Here is a 19590-nt window from a genome sequence, read left to right on the forward strand (position 1 = left end):
CCCTTCCCACGCCAGAGGGTGGAACTGGCTGGGCTTGGAGGTTCCTTCCAAGCCACCTATTCCACGGAGAGCCGCCTTCACCCGTTCCCTGCTTGCGGCTCCATCATCAACTTTCCCCACGTGGGCAGAGGCGCTGCCGGGGCTGTCGGCCAAACCACAAGCGAGCGGCCGCGGTGGGGACGCCTGCGCCCTGCTCCGGCGATGGGTGCGGCGATGGGCGCAGCCGAGGGGGCTGCAGCCGCTGCCTCTCGGTGCCCTCGGTGCCCCACACGCCCCTGTCGCGGGGCTGTGCCCCTCTCCCCGCAGCCCCACGCTCTGCGGCCGGGCTGGGTGGAGCAGCGCGCAGCAGTTTATCATCCGCGAAACAGGTCCGGGCTCAACACCTTCTAATTTAAGATCCCTAATTGCAGGTTTATGCCTATCGGGAGAAACCGGAGCGGGGAGCAGAGCAAAGGGAGAGGCTGAGTCGGTCGAGCCCGGCCCTGAGGGTCCCCCAGTGCTGCTCACGCGTTAACGTCGTGGTTGCAGACGTGGAGAGCGGGATGGAGGGTGCCCTCAGCAAGTTTGGGGGTGACACTAAGCTGTGTGGTGCGGTCGACGCGCTGGAGAAAAGGGGTGCTGACCAACCAGAGGGACCTGGACGCGTTGGAGAGGTGGGACCGTGCCAGTCTCAGGAGGTTCAAGAGTGCCAAGGGGAAGGTCCTACACCTGGGTCCATCAGCCCTGAGGAGAAGGGCTTGGGGTGCTGGGGGAGAAGCTCCATGTGAGCCAGCAACATGCACTCACACCCCAGAAACCAACCGTGTCCTGGGCTGCGTCCAGAGCTGTGGGAGCAGCAGGGAGGGAGGGGATTCTGCCCCTCAGGTGAGACCCACCTGGAGTCCTGAGTCCAGCTCTGGAGTCCTCAGCACAAGAAGGACATGGAGCTGTTGGAGCGAGGCCAGAGGAGGCCACGGAGATGATGCGAGGGCTGGAGAACCTCTGCTCTGAGGACACACTGAGAGTTGGGGTGGTTCAGCCTGGAGAAGACTCCAAGGAGACCTTAGAGCAGCTTCCAGAGATGAAAGGAGCTCCAGGAAAGCTGGGGAGGGGCTCTTGATGAGGGAGGGCAGGGAGAGGATGAGGGGAACGATTTTCAGCTGCAAGAGGGGAGATGGAGATGAGATCTTAGGGAGAGATATTCTGCTGTGAGGGTGGGGAGGCCCTGGCCCAGGTGGCTCCATCCCTGGAGGGGTTCAAGGCCAGGTTGGATGGGGCTTGGAGCAATTGGATCCCGTGGGAGGTGTCCCTGCCCATGGCAGGGGTGGAACTGGATGGGCTTTGAGGTCCCTTCCCACCCAAACCATTCTAAGAGGATGATGGGGACCATTCCTCGTGCTTCTCCCCAGACCCTCACAACCACCACTTTGGATGTGGCAGCCCTAGGTTTCCCCATCAGCTTTTGAGCGTGGAGAGGAGGTACCAGCCCCGGCAGCTGCATTTACAGAAGGCTAGGGAGCACGGAGCCTGCCAGGAGGGGCTGAGCAGAAGCCTTCTGGAGAACAAGTCTTATCAAGAGACAGCTGAGGGACCTAGGGGTGTTTAGCCTGGAGAAGAGGAGGCTGAGGGAGACCTCGTCGCTCTCCACAACTACCTGAAAGGAGGTTGGAGCAAGGTGGGTGTTGGTCTCTTCACCCAAGTAACAAGTGATGGGATGAGAGGAAACAATCTCAAGTCACACCGGGGCAGGTTTAGTTGGGATATTGGGAAAAATTCCTTTACGGACAGCGCGGTGAAGCCCTGGCAGTGGTGAAGCGCTGCCCCAGTGAAGCACAGGGCAGTGGTGGCTTCTCCATCCCTGGAAGGGTTCAAAACACATGTATGTGTGGAGCTTTAGGGTGTGGATTAAGGCTCACGGTGGGGTTGGGCTGATGGTTGGACTGGATGAGCTTAGTGGTCTTTTCCAACCATAATAATTCTGTGATTCCTGGAGGTGAAGCTCCATGTGCACCTTCCCCGTGTGGCAGAGCTTTGATGAACCTTGGGAAGCGCAGACCTGGCTCGACACGACCCAGGAACAGCAATAAAAACACAGAACCCCCCGATGTTCTCCACGCACCGGGCTGAGATGGAGCCCAGTGCTGCCTTCATGCTTCACTCCGAGAAAACAGCTGTTAAACCTCTTTCTTTCTCCATTTTCCCTCAACATCAGCAACTCTGCAGCTCACACACCAGAGGAGTTTGCCAAGGAGCGCTCTGGCTTTCTCATTCCGGGACTTCAAAGATGCTAGGAACGTTCCCAAAAGGCTGGAGCGAGCAAGCAAACACTGTAACTGGTATTTAAAGAGAGCAAACAGGGCTGGCCAGGTAATTGTGGGCTGCCAGCTCCGTGTCAACCGTGGTTAGAATAGAGGGGAGTCTGTCTGGAGGCCACAACGGTTGAGGGTGGCTGGATGCAGCCAGCAGAACAAGCTCTGGAAGAGATGGCATCAACCCAACTCATCCGTGAGGTCTGGAGGATGGGGACACTGATATCATTTACTCATTTTTTTTTTTCTCTCCAGCCTCTGCCCTGGTGCAATGGGACGTTTTGGTATAAAAATAAAGTGAACTAGGGAAAACCAACGGCACATCTGAAAGGAATCAAGAGCTGGCGAGCGGCTGAGCTCCTTCCAGCTGCGGCGATAAACAACACGGCCGCAGGGAGGGAGCCCTCCGGGGCACCCCTCGCCCTTCGCCGCCTCTCCGAGGAAAACCGAGCAATTTCCGAGAGCGTAGAGGAAACACTGACGGGGATGGCACATACCGGAGGGAGAACGTCACAGCTTTACTTGGCGCCCGAGACGTATGTGAAGGTTTTGAGGGAGCCACGTGTGGGAACGTGGTCCAGGAGGAGCTTTCAAGGGGCTGAGGGGGCTTGGGAAGGAGGGGGGAGGCTTGGAGACCCCCGTGCTGGGAGGGCAAGAGACCCCTGGTCCATCCCGTGCTCCCAGCAGTGGGTCACCACTGGGTTCCACAAAGGAAGGATGCTGGAAAGGGCAGGAATTGACTCCTGGAGACCCCCGTCCCTAGCGGTGCCATCCCCAGCCCTGCCATCCCATCACTTCCAGCGCCACAGGTAGGTCTGGATGGAGTTGGCTGGAGCCACCGTCTCGATGAAACCAACAGCAGGATCCCGGATCCCAAACGGAACATCTTGGCAAGACCTGGAGGGTAAGAGGAATGGAGCAGGTCAGCACGGCTTGAACCGAGCATGCCCCGCTTGCCCAGGCTGGCTCGCTGACCTGTTGAGGACCACCAGGACGAGGGCTCCATCGGGACGTAGAACGGCCACGTGCTCCAGCTGCCAGAAGAGACATCGGCCGCTGCAGTGCAGCCCCACGCGCTGGGAGCCCTCCGGGATGAACTTGCTGCAGGAAAAGAAGCAGGAGAATCATAGAATCACCAGGTTGGAAAAGACCCATCAGATCATCGAGTCCAACCATTCCCATCAATCACTAACCCATGTCCCTCAGCACCTCGTCCACCCGGCCCTTAAACCCCTCCAGGGAAGGGGACTCAACACCCTCCCTGGGCAGCCTCGGACACTGCCCAATCACCCTTCCCGTGGAATATTTTTTCCTCTTGTTCAGCCTGAACCTCTCCCAATGAAGCTTGAGGCCATTCCCTCTCGTCCTGTCCCCTGGCCCTTGGGAGAAGAGCCCAGCTCCCTCCTCTCCACAACCTCCTCTCAGGGAGTTGCAGAGAGCAATGAGGTCTCCCCTCAGCCTCCTCTTCTCCAGGCTAAACCCCCCCAGCTCTCTCAGCCGCTCCTCTTCCTCCCCAGCCCCCTCCCCAGCTTCGTTGCTCTTCTCTGGACTCGCTCCAGAGCCTCAACATCCTTCTTGTGGGGAGGAACCAAGGACTCAGAAGAAGGAATGGACCGGGTCTCAGGCTGGCGGCAGCACCCGAGCTCCCTGACCCACCTGAAGTGGCCCAGGTGGTAGAACATGGGCTGCTTGTAGAAGACGCCTTTCTTGCTGTCCACGATGATGGGGCTGTCCACGTAGTTCTTGACCCAGTTGGGGCCGCCTTGAAGGTCCAGGGCGAGGTTCCAGTCGGTCCAGCCCGTCACGTAGTGGTTCAGGACCTGGGTGGGCAGGGAAGGGGCTGAGCGGAGCTGAGCTGGACCCCTGGAGCCGGGCGGGCAGTGCCGGGAGCCCGTACCGTCAAGATGCTGTGGCTGTAGCGGTTCCCTCGCGCCCAGCAGCCCAGGGAGACGGAGAAGCGGTGGGTGAGGAAGCCGCTGCAGGCCTCGGTGTAGAGGAGAAAATGGTTGGGGAAGAGCTTGTGGGTGACCCCCAGGCTGCGGCTGGCGGGGACGAGGCTGTCCAGGTACCAGTGGATCCCCACTCCGGCGGCGTAGCCGGCAGCGGTGGCGTTGCCCAGGACCTGGAGGGAGCAGAAGGAGACGCCTCACACCAGGACCACCAACACCTTGACCCCGAGGAGACGGGGACACGGACCCCACGTGCCACCAGCATCCCCTGGGGCCACTCGTGTCCCCTTCTGTGGGTACCACACGCTTCCTTCTGCACCCGAAGCCGCCCCCTGAGGTGGCTCCAGCACCTGTTGGGTACAAAGCGATGGGGTTGGTGGTAGATGTGGCCCTTGGTGGGCTCCTCACCCCCATCACAGCTCCTGCTGCCGCCTGGTTCCTCCTCCACATCCCTTTTGGGGTGATTTGCACCACATCCCTGTCTCGTGCTGCCGGTTTGAGGTGAGGAAGGGACATGCTGCACCCTCCCCTGCAGCTCCAGCCTTGCTCCAGTTTGGCTTCTTTCCTTTTAGTTTAAGGTCATTCCCACCAACGGCTTTTCAGCATCGTGAAGAACAACCCCCGTCAGCCAAACCAGAGAAGGAGCTGGCGTGCTGGCAGCGCCGCCGCGTGCCACGCTCCAAGAATCTGGGACAGACATGCCACCTCCCGGCTCTGCTGCAGCCTGGCACACACGGAGGCGGCGGCTGCTGCCAAATTAGCTGCCTCCGGCTCGTTCTCCAGCAGACCTGGTTTGGCTTCTGCTCTGTCTAAGGCTGGGAGGAGCTGCTGGCTTCAATGTCAGCGAAAACCCAAAGCCCAGGTGGGACACGGAGAGGAGGGAGAGGAAGGAGCCAAGAAGGGCAGCAGGAGAATCATAGAATAACCAGGTTGGAAGAGACCCACCGGATCATCGAGTCCAACCATTCCCATCAATCACTAACCCATGTCCCTCAGCACCTCATCCACCCGGCCCTTAAACCCCTCCAGGGAAGGGGACTCAACACCCTCCCTGGGCAGCCTCTGACACTGCCCAATCACCCTTTCCAAGAAATATTTTTTCCTCATGTTCAGCCTGAACCTCTCCCAATGGAGCTTGAGGCCATTCCCTCTCGTCCTGTCCCCTGGCCCTTGGGAGAAGAGCCCAGCTCCCTCCTCTCCACAACCTCCTCTCAGGGAGTTGCAGAGAGCAATGAGGTCTCCCCTCAGCCTCCTCTTCTCCAGGCTGAACCCCCCCAGCTCTCTCAGCCGCTCCTCTTCTTCTCCAGCCCCCTCCCCAGCTTCGTTGCTCTACTCTGCACTCGCTCCAGAGCCTCAACATCCTTCTTGTGGGGAGGGGCCCACAACTGACCCCAGGATTCGAGGAGCGGTCTCCCCGGTGCTGACTAAAAGCAGGTTTTGCTCCTCACCACTTTGGCCCAGAGCGGGAGGTGGATGCGCTGGTCGTCCAGGATGATGAGCTGGGTGCGGTGGGGGCTGCGGGTGAGCGCGGGGCCCAGGTCGGAGACGATGAAATCTCGCTGCTGCGTGGCGGTGAAAACGATGGTGGGGAACACAGGGGGGGTGAGGAGCGCAGCGAGGGGCTCGTTCTGCACCGTCACCGCCCAGAAGGTCACGTTGCGTTTGGCGTATTCATCCAGAAACCTGGTGCGGGGAAGGAGAAGAGAGCAGCATCAACTAGGTCTTCCCACAAAAACCCGCTCCCGGTGCTCCTCAAGAATCCCAGCCCCACAGGATGGTACTTGATGAAGTAGTTGGCCCAGGTCTTGTGGTACTTGTCCCCCGCCTGCCCCTTCAGTGACCCTTTCCCAGAGACGTCGTTGTTGCTCTTCAGCCAAGCCGGGGCCGTCCAGGGGCTGGCGTAGAATGACAGCGGCCGCTTGGTCATGGCCGAGATTCGGTGCAGGATGGGGATCTGCAACAAGGGGGAGAGGGTCCAGCTCAGCTCCGCTGCAGCTCCCCAAACCCATGACACCCAGGGTGGGAGGATGGGGAGCACTCAAGGGATCTCTGCAGGGAGCACCAACCTGCAAGCCCCATCCCATAGAATCGTAGAATCAACAGGATGGAAAAGACCCTCCGGATCATCGAGTCCAACCATTCCCATCAATCACTAACCCATGTCCCTCAGCACCTCGTCCACCCGGCCCTTAAACCCCCAGGTCCTTCTCCTCCAGGCACTTTCCAGCCAGACTTCTCCTAGGCTGGAGCTGCTCAGGGTTGTTGTGCCCCAAGGGCAGGACCCGCCATTTGGCCTCGTTAACCCTCCTGCCGTTGGTCTCAGCCCATGGATCCAGCCTGTTCAGATCCCTTTGGAGCCTCCCGACCCTCCAGCAGATCCAGCTTCCACCCAGCTCAGTGTCACCCACAAACTTGCTCAGGGTGCCCTCGATGCCTTCATCCAGGTCAGTGATAAAGACATTGAACGGGGCTGGACCCAGCCCTGAGCCCTGGGGACACCACTTGTCACTGGCCTCCAGCTGGATTTAACTCCACTTCCCACCACTCTCTGGTCTCTCCATCCAACCAGTTTTCCATCCAGGAGAGTGTGCGCCTGGCCAGCCCAGAGGTGACGGTTTCCAAAGCAGAATGCTTTGCCGTGGCACAGCACCCTGGTCCTGCACCCTGCCAGCACCAGCTAGGGTGTGCCAGGACGTGCCACAGAGGAGGTGCCAGCTCCCACAGGCTGTCCCCACACACCCTCCACCCTGGGCACCTGGTGACAGGGGTCCCGACGCGCACACGAGCTCCAGTGGGGCAAGGGACGAGCGCCGATGGCTTCAGCCTCCCACCTTCATCTTCACATCCTCGTCCACCAGCCTGAAGTGCTTCAAGTCGTAGTCGTCGGGGACGTCGTCGTAGCTGTAGGGGCGCAGGGAGAAGTCGCTGGAAGCCATGGGGACCCGGAGGAGGTTGTACTCGATTCCTGCGGAGCGGGAGAAGCATAAGGCAGCGCCAGAGCAGGTTCCGAGGGACGCGGTGAAGATGCATCCTGGGACCCCGTGAGCAGCTCGGTGCTGCCGGCGCCCGCATCCCTCACCGCTCTCCGAGAAGTAGGAGCGCAGCAGGTTGTCCTGGGCTGGCTGCGACAGAGCCAGGATGTTCAGAGCGGCGGCATCAGAGAGGGACCCACCGAAGCCTTTGAGATGCTGGTATCGCACCGAAACGTTGACTGTGAGCAGCAGCTCTGCAAGAGGGACCCCGGCTCAGCTCGAAACGCTGGCACCCACCACCCTCCCAGCCGCAGCGGGTACCTGGGGCGCTCAGGCTGCGCTGGAAGCTGTCCTGGCTGCGCTGGAAGCTGCCCTCGCTGCGCTCGAGGCGTTTCCCGGCCTCGCTGCTCTCGTACATGATGTAGGTGCCCGGGGGTGGCAGGACCACGGGGTCCAGCAAGTCGCAGTACGTGGCGTTGCAGACGCAAACCATGGCATTGCGGCCAAAGAACTTGAGGCTGCAGGGCCGGGCACCTGGGGACGCGGGTAGGGAGGGGACAGGCACCAGCGTGTCTGGGGACACAACCCTGCCAGAGCTCTCCCACCCAGCCTGGGTGCTGCCTCCATGCTCTGCACCGTGTCCCCTCCCTGGGCATCCCAGCCCCCACGCTGCCTCAGGGCTCCTGTCCCTTTCCTGGTCACCTCAGCTCCTGCAGTGCCACCCCTGTCCCACGGCACCCCAGCTCCTGCAGTGTCACCCCTGTCCCATGGCACTTGAGCTCCTCCACTGTCACCCATGTCCCATGGAACTTCACCTCCTGCAGTGCCACCGCTGTCCCATGCACCCCAGCTCCTGCAGTGCCACCCCTGTCCCACGGCTCCTCAGCTCCTGCAGTGCCACCAGGCTCCTGTCCCTGTCCCTTCCCTGAGCATCCCAGCTCCTGCACCACCTCTGGGCTCCTGACCCCATCCCAGGACACCCCGGTGCTCGCTGCCACCCCCGTGACATCCCCACAATCACCCCTGTCCCATGGCACCTCAGCTCCTGCAGTGTCACCCCTGTCCCATGGCACTTGAGCTCCTCCACTGTCACCCCTGTCCCATGGAACTTCACCTCCTGCAGTGTCACCTCTGTCCCATGCACCCCAGCTCCTGCAGTGCCACCAGGCTCCTGTCCCTGTCCCTTCCCTGAGCACCCCAGCTCCTGCATGGTCTCTGGGCTCCTGACCCCGTCCCAGGACACCCTGGTGCCCGCTGCCACCCCCGTGACGTCCCCACAATCACCCCTGTCCCATGGCACCTCAGCTCCTGCAGTGTCACCCCTGTCCCATGGCACTTGAGCTCCTCCACTGTCACCCCTGTCCCATGGCACCCCAGCTCCTGCAGTGCCACCAGGCTCCTGTCCCTGTCCCTTCCCTGAGCACCCCAGCTCCTGCACGGTCTCTGGGCTCCTGACCCCGTCCCAGGACACCCCGGTGCCCGCTGCCACCCCCGCGACGTCCCCGTTCTCACCTGCAGCCCAGGGCAGAACCCGCAGCAGCAGCAGCAGGAGCAGGGGTAGCATCCAGCCCAGGTCACCACCAGCAGCCCCCATGGCCCTCGGCGTCCCCCTCTTGCCCTCGGTGAATCCTGGGGAGCGGAGCCTGCGAGCGGGGGCACCTTCAGCCGAGGCAGGCATGGGCGCAGGATGGGGTGGCGAGGCCACCCGTGCTCCCAGGCAGGATCGGTGCCACCCTCTCTGCTCCTCCTTCCCTGCCACACGCTCCATCCTTGGCCCCCAGCGAAGACCCTCACCTTGCAGGAGGTGAGTCCAGCCCTGCCAGGAGCCCCCAACCCACCTACCTGTGCTGCTCCCAGCCCTCCTCAGGCAGCTCCTCACCTGTACTGGGAGCTGCTTGGAGATCTCCCTCGGCAGCACACCCTCTCCCACCCCCACAGCTCCTCCTTGCTCTCCTCCTGGCCTTTCCCTACCTTTGGTTTTGGACCGGCGCACGTCTCCGGCTCCCTTCTTACCTCCTGCAAGGATTGGGACACCGCACTGGGAACTCCAGCCTCACCAAAGGCCCCACCAGCACAGGGAGGTGCAGCTCCAAGAACCCACCGCAATGCCCTGAAGGGAGATCTGATATTTTTCTGGGTCTGGATGAATGTTTGGAGGCAGAGCAGAACCCATAGGTGCTCGTAAGCACCGTAGACTAATGAACTCTACCTACCTTGAGGGATCTAGCCATGCCTATTGCTCCATCTCCCCTCTAAGAGCTGCATGGGGAGGGTCCAGGAGCCCCAGGTGAGGATGGAACACGTAGCTGCACAGCCTCGTGCAGCAAAAGGACCCACCTGGTGCAGCCAAACAGGAGCTGGGGGCCCTTCCATGCCCTGTCCCAACCTTCTGAGTTGCTCAGCACCCTGTAAAAAGCAACGAACTGGGAAATGCAGCAGCTTGAGGAGCAGCTGAGGGACCTGGAGCTCTTTAGTCTGGAGAAGAAGAGGCTAAGGGGAGACCTCATCGCTCTCTGCAGCTCCTGGGAGGTTGGAGGCAGGTGGGTGCTGGGCTCTGCTCCCAAGGAACAAGTGATGGGATGAGAGGAAACGGCATCAAGTTGCACCAGGGGATGCTTAGATTTGGTATCAGGAAAAAAAATCATTACTGAAAGGGTTTTCAAGCATTGGTGGAGGCTGCGCAGGGCAGTGGTGGCATCTCCATCCCTGGAGGGATTTAAGAGCTGGGTTGCTGAGTTGCTCAGCGATGGTTCAGTAATGAACACGGATGGTAGGACTTGATCCCAAAGTTCTTTCCAACCAAACAGTTCTAGGATTCTGGCTGTGTTTTGGTCCCCAGCAGCAGCAGCCAGGGCTGCGCTGTCAATCCACGGAGGGGAACGTGCTGCCTCAACACCAGGAGCCAAGCTCTGCTCCTCTGTGCCTGGAGACAAAATACTCCAGGTGCTCCCTGCTTCTCCAAGACCAACCCTCTCAGTCCACAGAGCCAGGGCTGAACTGGGCCAGCTCAGCCGGACACAGACACAGTCTGATCCTGCTCACATCACCCAGGACATCTCCACAGCGTGGACACACACACACGCACCCAACCCCGCAGGGATGTCCTCGGCATCTCTCCAGAAGGGTGACCCTGGGGACACGGAGCCATCAGCTCCCAGCTTCTGCTCTGCCTGCCCAAGAGCATCAAACCCTGGGGTTAAACCACTCTCTTAGCTCATCCCTCTCCAGATGGAGCCCAATTCATGACCGATTTTCTCCTTTTCTGGCATATCGGGTGCAGCTTTGGGGCCAAGTCAAGCCATGAGGGTTCCTTCCACCCTCCAGCCTCCGCCTGCCACGTGGAGCTGAGCCTTGGGGCACCGAGGCCACCAGAGAAGGGGCAGGTGGGGTCAGACAGCGCCCAGTTGCCCTTCCCAGGGTGAAGAGGCGGCCCCAGAAGGAAGCTCCTGGGTCTCCCACGCTCGGCAGTGACTCACGCATTGGCTGGGTGCTACACCCAAGCTAATAAGCCTCAATTTGGGGAAGAGGTTAATGAGGCAGCCCCTGCTGGGGCTCACCTGCCTCCTGACCTACCGCCAGCCACCCCAGATGCCCCTTAGGCTCCTTCCAGCCCCATTTTGGGGTCCGGTTCTGCCGGCCCCCCCTGTCTGGCTGCAGCCCCACAGATGGGTTGGGTCCCTGCAGCTCCAGGAAACCAAAACACTGCGGAGGCGCTGATAAGAGCTCCCCGCTGAGCAGGAAAAGTGAGAGCAGGGGCAAAGGCAACGCCTTGGCATGGGAGATGCTGGGCAGCCCCAACAAATCCTCCTGTCCTGCAGCTGGTGGAGAAGCCAGGGGGTAAATTTTGTCTCTTAGCCAGGATAGTGGGGATGGAGAGCCTGGGAACACAGAGTTAGGGCTGAGCCGCCCTCACGACTCTGAAAACATCGATGCGAGAGGCTCAGGCTCCAAGGTCCAAGCTGCTGGAGCTCAGCCATGAGCATGATGAGACGCAGCCCTTGCTGGTGGTCACAGGTTCCAGCTCAGCTGTTGGGGGGTCCCAAGCAGCCACCACGCACTCCAAAACGAGCCAAGAGTTCACAAGCCAAGCCCAACAACGCTGGAGGATTCACCTCCTCGCTGTTTAACCCGGAGCGAGCTGGTCCTCCAGACCCAAGCAGGGACTGGGATGATTCAGTATCTGGACATTGACTTTTAGTACCAGGCTTGGTAAAACCTTAAAGGAAGCAGCAGGGAGAAGAGTGGGGATGCTGGGATGCTTGGAGCGGGGCTTGTGGTTGATCCTGGAGAAATATTTCCCTCTTGTGGACAAAGATAAACAGCCTCCAGGCAGGAGCAGGATGATTTTGCCCCTCGGTACAGCCAGCTGGCCTCGAGACTCTGGCACAGCCAGGGTTGCAGGGTCCCAGGGCTCCCCAGGGGCATCACAGAATCACAGAATCGCCAGGTTGGAAAAGACCCACCAGATCATCAAGTCCAACCATTCCCATCAATCACTAACCCATGTCCCTCAGCACCTCGGCCACCCGGCTCTTAAACCCCTCCAGGGAAGGGGACTCAACCCCCTCCCTGGGCAGCCTCGGACACTGCCCAATCACCCTTTCCATAAAAAACTTTTCCCTAATGTCCAGCCTGACCCTCCCCTGGTGGAGCTTGAGGCCATTCCCTCTCGTCCTGTCCCCTGGCCCTTGGGAGAAGAGCCCAGCTCCCTCCTCTCCACAACCTCCTCTCAGGGAGTTGCAGAGAGCAATGAGGTCTCCCCTCAGCCTCCTCTTCTCCAGGCTAAACCCCCCCAGCTCTCTCAGCTGCTCCTCTTCTTCTCCAGCCCCCTCCCCAGCTTCATTGCTCTTCTCTGCACTCACTCCAGAGCCTCAACATCCTTCTTGTGGGGAGGGGCCCACAACTGACCCCAGGATTCGAGGAGCGGTCTCCCCAGGGCCGAGGCCAGAGGGAGAAGAACCTCCCTGGCCCTGCTGGCCACACCGGGTCTGATCTAAGCCAAGATGCCCTTGGCCTTCTTGGCCACCTGGGCCCCTGCTGGCTCCTGTTCAACCAACCCCCCCAGGTCCTTCTCCTCCAGGCACTTTCCAGCCAGACTTCTCCTAGGCTGGAGCTGCTCAGGGTTGTTGTGCCCCAAGTGCAGGACCCGCCATTTGGCCTCGTTAACCCTCCTGCCGTTGGTCTCAGCCCATGGATCCAGCCTGTTCAGATCCCTTTGGAGACCCTCAAAACCCTCCAGCAGATCCAGCTTCCACCCAGCTCAGTGTCACCCGCGAACTTGCTCAGGGTGCCCTCGATGCCTTCATCCAGGTCGTTGATAAATCACTGAACGGGGCTGGACCCCGCACTGAGCCCTGGGGCACAGGTCGTGCCCAATTCCCAGTGTGACCCTGTCACGCACTCTCCGGTCACCCCAGGTGCTGCTGGAGCTGGTGCTGGGTTCTGCTCAGCCCACGCAGCACCTCTGCTCTTGGCCCTGATGGGATCCCCAGGCTGCAGCTCAACCCTGCTGACCCGGATCAGCCCAGCAGCTGCAATCACGACTTCCCTGCCCTATCTCTCCACCCTTCGAGCTCTCTCCCTCGTTCTGGGTGTGTCTGCACCCATCTCCGGTCCCGTGCCTGCTTGCTCAAGCTGCCCCAGCTCCCCGGTGGGTGCTGAGCCCATGGTGCAGCCCAAGCCTTCCCGACACTCCATCCCAGCTGCCCCATCCCTGGGGGGACGGGGCACCCCATCTCAGAGCCGCTGCAGCCTGGCCAGCGTCCTTCTCCCTACAAATCCCTCAGAGAAGCTTGCAGACACCCTCTCCCCATCCTGAGCTGGCTTGTGCCCTCAACCCACCACGCTCCCACGCTCCTGGAACTGGTTTTGCCTCCAGTCTGAGCCCCAGGGAGCATCCAGCACCCTGGGCTGGGCAAGATGTGACCCTCCCAGCTTAGCATCAGGTTGCAACTGGCTCCAGCTTGGCAGGAAAAGTCCAGAAAGCTGAAATTTGGCCACAAAACCCACTCAAGGCTTCTACCAAAATGGACATCAAAGCATTTTGCCCCCCACTGCTGCTCCAGGACCCAGAGCACCTGCATGCAAGGTAAACCCGGAGCCTAAAGCCGCCCCACAAGAGCAGCGGGAGAGCACCCGGGCTTGGCTCAGCCCCTGCCAGCAGGCACAGGCTTGAAACTGGGAGCAAACTGGTGCCTGGAGGCCCTCCCCAGCAGAGAGAAGCTGTAGGGGGAGAGCAGCAAGGGTGTGGGCACGGAGAGCAAACATCTCACGGGGCTCCCGGTGCTCTGAGCAGCTCTCGGGACTTCCTCGGGCTCCGTGCCCGGGTGGCAACCAGCCACGGTGCCCGGGAGCAGGGGAGGGACCCGGGCACTTCTCTTCCAGCCACAGAGAGCGAGGCAGCATCAGCATTTAATGTCAGAGCAGCAGCAAACAGCAGTCACAGCCTGCGGGATCTCCAGCCCGAGGGGCCTCGGGGTCCCCAACCCTCCTGCACACACAGAGCGCTCCCCGGCCTGGCTCACTCCTCCTGCTCGCACGGCTCGGCCGCGGCACAGACCAAGCTGAGCCACCTTCTGCTGAGCCACCTTGTCCTCGTTCCTCGGCCCGAGCCCCCCAGGGCAGCGCTGGGGCTCCTTTGGTCCGGCTCCTGGACAGCCACGGGCACCCCCAGCCCCGTCACGGCTGCTGCCACAGGTAGGTCTGGATGGAGTTGGCTGGAGACACAGCCGTGATGAGGCCAACCGTGTCGGCCAGCCCGAAGGTGATGTTCTGAGGAGACCTGGAAGGTGAGGAGCAGCAGGGTCAGAGCGCACAAGGCCCAGCAGGATAGAATCATGGAATGGGTTGGGTTGGAAGGGACCTCAAAGCCCATCCAGTCCCACCCCTGCCCTGGGCAGGGACACCTCCCACTGCATCAGGGGCTCCAAGCCCCATCCAACCTGGCCTTGAACCCCTCCAGGGATGGGGCAGCCACCCCTACTCTGGGCAACCTGGGCTCCCCACCCTCACAGCAAAACATTTCTCCCCAAGATCTCATCTCAATCTCTCCTCTTTCAGCTCAAAATCACTCCCCACCACCCTCTCCCTGCACTCCCTGATCCAGAGCCCCTCCTCAGCTTTCCTGGAGTCCCTTTCTGTGCTGGAAGCTGCTCTTAGGTCTCCTCGGAGCCTTCTCTTCTCCAGGCTCAACAACCCCAACTGTCTCAGCCTAGATATGAACTACAAGCACCCTCGTGGTCCAGCAGGATGGGGTCCCGCGCTCGTGGTCTGGGCTGCACCACTCACCGGTTCAGAACCACCACCACCATCGCGCCATCGGGACGCAGGAAAGCCGTGTACTCCAGCTCTGTCTTCTTGGATTCTTTAGAAGCGACAAGCCCCACGCGTTGGGAGCCCTCAGGGATGAACTTACTGCAAGAAGCAACGTCAGGAAGGGAGTGAGACCCCAGCAGAGCTCTCCTCCCACCAACCCTGATCCGGTGGGTCTCTTCCAACCTGGTTATTCTATGATTCTATGATTCTACTCCCCTCTCAACAAGCTGCTACTTGCAACCGTGGAGGTGGAGCCCAGGCAGCCCTGACCCACCTGAAGTGGCCTAGGTGGTAGAACATGGGCTGCTTGTAGAAGACGCCTTCACTGCTGTCCACGATGATGGGGCTGTCGACGTAATTCTTGACCCAGTTGGGTCCCCCCTCCAGGTCCAGGGCGAGGTTCCAGTCAGTCCAACCGGTGACAAAGTGGTTCAGGTTCTGTAACGGGACAGCTCAGACGTCTGTCCAAGGAATGAGGAGCCAACAGGAGAGGGAGCATGCTGGGAACCCTCTCCAGAGCCTCCCAAATGGCCTCAAGCTCCGCAAGGGGAGGTTTAGGCTGGACATTAGGAAAAAAAATTTCATGGAAAGGGTCATTGGGCAGTGTCCGAGGCTGCCCAGGGAGGGGGTTGAGTCCCCTTCCCTGGAGGGGTTTAAGGGCCGGGTGGACGAGGTGCTGAGGGACATGGGTTAGTGATTGATGGAATGGCTGGACTCGATGATCCGGTGGGTCCTTTCCAACCTGGTGATTCTATGATTCTACCACACAGGTTGGTGGTGGGGCCTCACCGCCAGGATGCTGTGGCTGTACTGGTTCCCCCGCTCCCAGCAGCCTAGGATCACATCCCTCTCCCAGAAATGAGCCCCGATGCTCGCTTCCGTGGCCAGGATGAAGTAGTCAGGGAAGAGCTCATGAGTGGGCAGCACCGTGTCCTGTATGGGACCAATGAAGTCCAGGTACCAGTGGATGCCGATGCCATGGACATAACGAGCCGCTTCTTCATCCTCCAGGACCTGGAAAGGAGAAGAATCAGCCACCATGAGGTCCTGGACGGCAGAAAACCATCACCCCAACCAGGATGGAGCAGCCAAGCTGCCATGATGTGCAACCACACAGATTTGGAGATCTGGCTGTGCTGGTGGACCCCACCGCTCACCACTTTGGCCCAGTGCGGGAGGTGGAGCCGGTTGTCATCGAGGATGATGAGCTGGACGTCCCGGTGGGAGCTGTTCGCCAACGCGGGGCCCAGGTCCCGCGCGATGAAGTCCCGTTGCTGCTCGGCCGTGAAGCCCAAGCACTGGAAGGGGTAGTTGTTGATCAGCCCCGCTGAGGGCTCGTTCTCCGCCGTCACTGCCCAGAAGGTCAGGTTGTGCTTGGCGTATTCATCCAGGAACCTGGGTGTAGGGGAGAGGGGTGAGCCAAGGGGTGTCCCCAGCACCACCACTGAGGATCTCCTGGGAACCTCCCCCATCCCCTTGCCCCAGGCGCTCACAGAATCATAGAATGAGGTTGGAAACGACCTCAAAGATCAAGTCCAACAAGGGTTGGACTCAATGATCCGGTGGGTCTCTTCCAACCTGGTGATTCTATAATTCTATGAATCAACACAACACCAACGTGTCCACTAAGCCATGTTCCAAAGCACCACGTCTATACGTATTTTGAACACCTCCAGGGATGGGGACTCCACCACTGCCCCGGCAGCTCCTTACCGTACAAAGTAGTTGGCCCAGGTCTTGTGGTATTTGTCCCCCGCCTGCCCCTTCAGCGTGCCCTTCCCCACAAAGGTCTCGCTGGTCTTCATCCAAGCTGGGGAGGTCCAAGGGCTTGCGTAGAGCGACAGCGGCCGCTTGCTCATGGCCAAGACTCGGTGCAGGATGGGGATCTGCAGGAGGAGGCAGAGGGATCACTACATGTGAGTCTGTGTGTCCCCTCCCTGCATCCACTCCATAGAATCATAGAATCACAGAATCACCAGGTTGGAAAAGACCCTCAGGATCAGCGAGTCCAACCATTCCCATCAATCACTAACCCATGTCCCTCAGCACCTCGTCCACCCGGCCCTTAAACCCCTCCAGGGAAGGGGACTCAACCCCCTCCCTGGGCAGCCTCGGACACTGCCCAGTGACCTCTTCCATGAAAAAATATTTCCTAATGTCCACCCTGACCCTCCCCTGGTGGAGCTTGAGGCCATTCCCTCTCGTCCTGGCCCTTGGGAGAAGAGCCCAGCTCCCTCCTCTCCACAACCTCCTCTCAGGGAGTTGCAGAGAGCAATGAGGTCTCCCCTCAGCCTCCTCTTCTCCAGGCTAAACCCCCCCAGCTCTCTCAGCCGCTCCTCTTCTTCTCCAGCCCCCTCCCCAGCTTCGTTGCTCTTCTCTGCACTCGCTCCAGAGCCTCAACATCCTTCTTGTGGGGAGGGGCCCACAACTGACCCCAGGATTCGAGGAGCGGTCTCCCCAGGGCCGAGGCCAGAGGGAGAAGAACCTCCCTGGCCCTGCTGGCCACGCCGGGTCTGATCCAAGCCAAGATGCCCTTGGCCTTCTTGGCCACCTGGGCCCCTGCTGGCTCTTGTTCAACCAACCCCCCCAGGTCCTTCTCCTCCAGGCAGCTTTCCATCCTCCCCCTTCCCACCCTTCACCTTCAGCTTCGTGTCCTCCTCTTGCAGGCTGAAGTGAGCGAGCTCGTAGTCGTAGGGAACGTCATCGTAGGTGTAGGCGTGGAGGGAGAAGTCGCAGCTGGCCATGGGGAGCCGCACGAGGTTGTACTCCAGCCCTGGCAGGCACGGTGGGACAGGCAGAGGTGGGCATCGGCACAGGAGGTCTCCAAGCCTTACCAGCTCCTAGGCAGAGCCCCATCGCGCCCCCACCAACCCCTTTTTCCCCCTCCCTCTGACGTTCTCACCTTCCTCCGAGAAATACGAGCGGAGGAGGTGCTCCTGGGCTGCTTCAGGCAGGGAGAGGATGTTGATGGCAGCCGCGTCGGTGAGGGAACCGCCAAAGCCCTTCAACTTCTGGAAGCGCTGGGTCGTGTCCACGGTCAGGACGAGATCTGCGGGGAGGGAGACGAGCGTGACGACGGGGAGCAGGGAGGGTCTGTGGCCTCTTCCCCGGGCCGCAGCGGGTACCTGGGGCGCTCAGGTGGCGCTGGAAGCTGCCTTCGCTGCGCTCGAGGCGTTTCCCGGCCTTGCTGCTCTCGTACTTGACGTAGGTGCCCGGGGGCGGCAGGACCACGGGGTCCAGCGAGTCGCAGTACGTGGAGTCGCAGACGCAAACCATGGCATCGCGGCCGAAGAACTTGGGGCTGCAGGGCCGGGCACCTGGGGACACGGGTAGGGAGGGGACAGGCACCAGTGTGGGGACACAACCCCCTCCCTGATGCCACCAAACCCCAGACGCCCCCTCCCCACCCCTGTCACCCCCTCCTTGATGCCACCAAGTCCCAGACATCCCAGTCCCCAGCCCAGCCACCCCCTCCCTGATGCCACCAAAGCCCAGACCCTGCTCCCTGCCACTGTCACCCCTCCCTGATGCCACCAAGCCCCAGACACCCTCTCCCTGATGCCACCAAACCCCAGACATCCCAGTCCCTGTCCCTGTCACCCTGTCCTTGATGCCACCAAACCCCAGACATCCCAGTCCCTGTCCCTGTCACCCTGTCCTTGATGCCACCAAACCCCAGACATCCCAGTCCCTGTCCCTGTCACCCTGTCCTTGATGCCACCAAACCCCAGACCCCGCTCCCTGCCACTGTCACCCCTTCATGATGCCACCAAGGCCCTGTCCCTGTCACCCCCTCCCCGTCCCTGTCACCCCCTCCCTGATGCCACCAAACCCCAGAAACACCCTCCCTGATGCCACCAAGCCCCAAACACCCCCTCCTCGCCACTGTCACCCCCTCCCTGATGCCACCAAACCCCAGACACGCCCTCCCTACCACTGTCACCCCCTCCCCATCCCTGTCAACCCCTCCCTGATGCCACCAAAGCCCAGACCCCCCCTCCCTGCTGCTGTCACCCCCTCCCTGACACTGCCACCCTCTCCTTGATGCCACCAAACCCCAGACACCCCTCCCCATCCCTGTCACCCCTTCTTGACACTGTCACCCCCTCCCTGATGCCACCAAACCCCAGAAACACCCTCCCCACCACTGTCACCCCTTCCCCATCCCTGTCACGCCCTCCCTGATGCCACCAAACCCCAGACACCCCCCTCCCTGACACTGTCACCCCCTCCCTGATGCCACCAAACCCCAACCCCCTGCTCACCACCACTGACACCACCTCCCGGCCACTGTCACCCCTTCCCCATCCCTGTCACCCCCTCTCTGATGCCACCAAAGCCCAGACTGCCCCTCCCTGCTGCTGTCACCCCCTCCCTGACACTGTCACCCCCTCCCTGATGCCACCAAACCCCAGACATCCCCTCTCTGACAATGTCACCCCCTCCCAGATGCCACCAAACCCCAGACACCCCCTCCCTGCTGCTGTCACCCCCTCCCTGACACTGTCACCCTCTCCCTGACACTGTCACCCTCTCCCTGACACTGTCACCCTCTCCCTGATGCCACCAAAGCCCAGATACCCCCTCCCCACCACTGACACCTCCTCCCGGCCACTGTCACCCCTTCCCCATCCCTGTCACCCCCTCCCTGATGCCACCAAAGCCCAGCCCCCCCCCTCCCCGTCCCTGCCCCCCCTCCCCGATGCCCCCCGCCCCCCCTCACCTGCCGCACGGGGCCGTCCCGGTGGCAGCAGCAGCAGCAGCAGCAGCGGCAGCCGCCAGCGCAGGGTCCCGGTGCCGGTAGCCCCCATGGCCCCGTCGAGCAGCACGGACCCTCGGAGCTGCGGGGACCGGACCGGGCACCGGATCCCGGATCGAGCACCGGGTACCGGATCCCGGTTACCGGAGCGGAGAGCGGAGCTGGCACCAGCCACCGGATCGGGGATCGGGGATCGGGTACCGGTCTCCGCCCCGCCCCCCCCCCCCCAACCCCCCCCCGCCGTCCCGGAGCCGCTACCGGGAAGCCCCACCCCCCCAAGGTCACGTGACCGGTCAGCTGACCCGGAA

The 19590-nt window shown here is 61.3% G+C and overlaps 1 protein-coding gene across 2 annotated transcripts; it reads right to left on the reverse strand.

The window, feature by feature from the left end:
• Window positions 1-2334: 2334 nt before the first annotated feature.
• On the reverse strand, window positions 2335-19488 carry LOC138732248 (lysosomal acid glucosylceramidase-like). Of its 2 annotated transcripts, none has more exons than XM_069878761.1 (10): window positions 19247-19488; window positions 17649-17840; window positions 7317-7463; window positions 7069-7202; window positions 6019-6191; window positions 5686-5920; window positions 4186-4410; window positions 3945-4108; window positions 3264-3389; window positions 2335-3185 (listed from the first exon to the last, which is right to left on the reverse strand). In XM_069878761.1, the coding sequence occupies exons 1-10, from the start codon at window positions 19332-19334 to the stop codon at window positions 3080-3082; spliced, it is 1590 nt and encodes a 529-aa protein (XP_069734862.1). In that variant the 5' UTR covers window positions 19335-19488; the 3' UTR covers window positions 2335-3079. The 2 variants fall into 2 exon arrangements, with proteins under 2 accessions (XP_069734862.1, XP_069734861.1); XM_069878760.1 differs by lacking the exons at window positions 2335-3185; window positions 3264-3389; window positions 3945-4108; ... (3 more) ...; window positions 7069-7202; window positions 7317-7463 and adding exons at window positions 13603-13990; window positions 14497-14622; window positions 14798-14961; ... (3 more) ...; window positions 17163-17296; window positions 17426-17572.
• Window positions 19489-19590: the final 102 nt, after the last annotated feature.

This window comes from Phaenicophaeus curvirostris, chromosome 29 (genome assembly GCF_032191515.1).
Source record: "Phaenicophaeus curvirostris isolate KB17595 chromosome 29, BPBGC_Pcur_1.0, whole genome shotgun sequence".
Taxonomy (NCBI): Eukaryota; Metazoa; Chordata; class Aves; order Cuculiformes; family Cuculidae; genus Phaenicophaeus; species Phaenicophaeus curvirostris.

What these genes read in the sequence shown, in the direction of transcription:
- LOC138732248 (XM_069878761.1), bottom strand. Translation starts at nt 19,334, where the DNA reads ATGGGGGCTACCGGCACCGGGACCCTGCGCTGGCGGCTGCCGCTGCTG. An exon ending in GGGACGGCCCCGTGCGGCAG is followed by an intron (nt 17,841 to 19,246) that starts GTGAGGGGGGGC and finishes CCGTGTCCCCAG; the next exon opens with GTGCCCGGCCCTGCAGCCCC. An exon ending in GCGCCACCTGAGCGCCCCAG is followed by an intron (nt 7,464 to 17,648) that starts GTACCCGCTGCG and finishes TCCCTCTTGCAG; the next exon opens with AGCTGCTGCTCACAGTCAAC.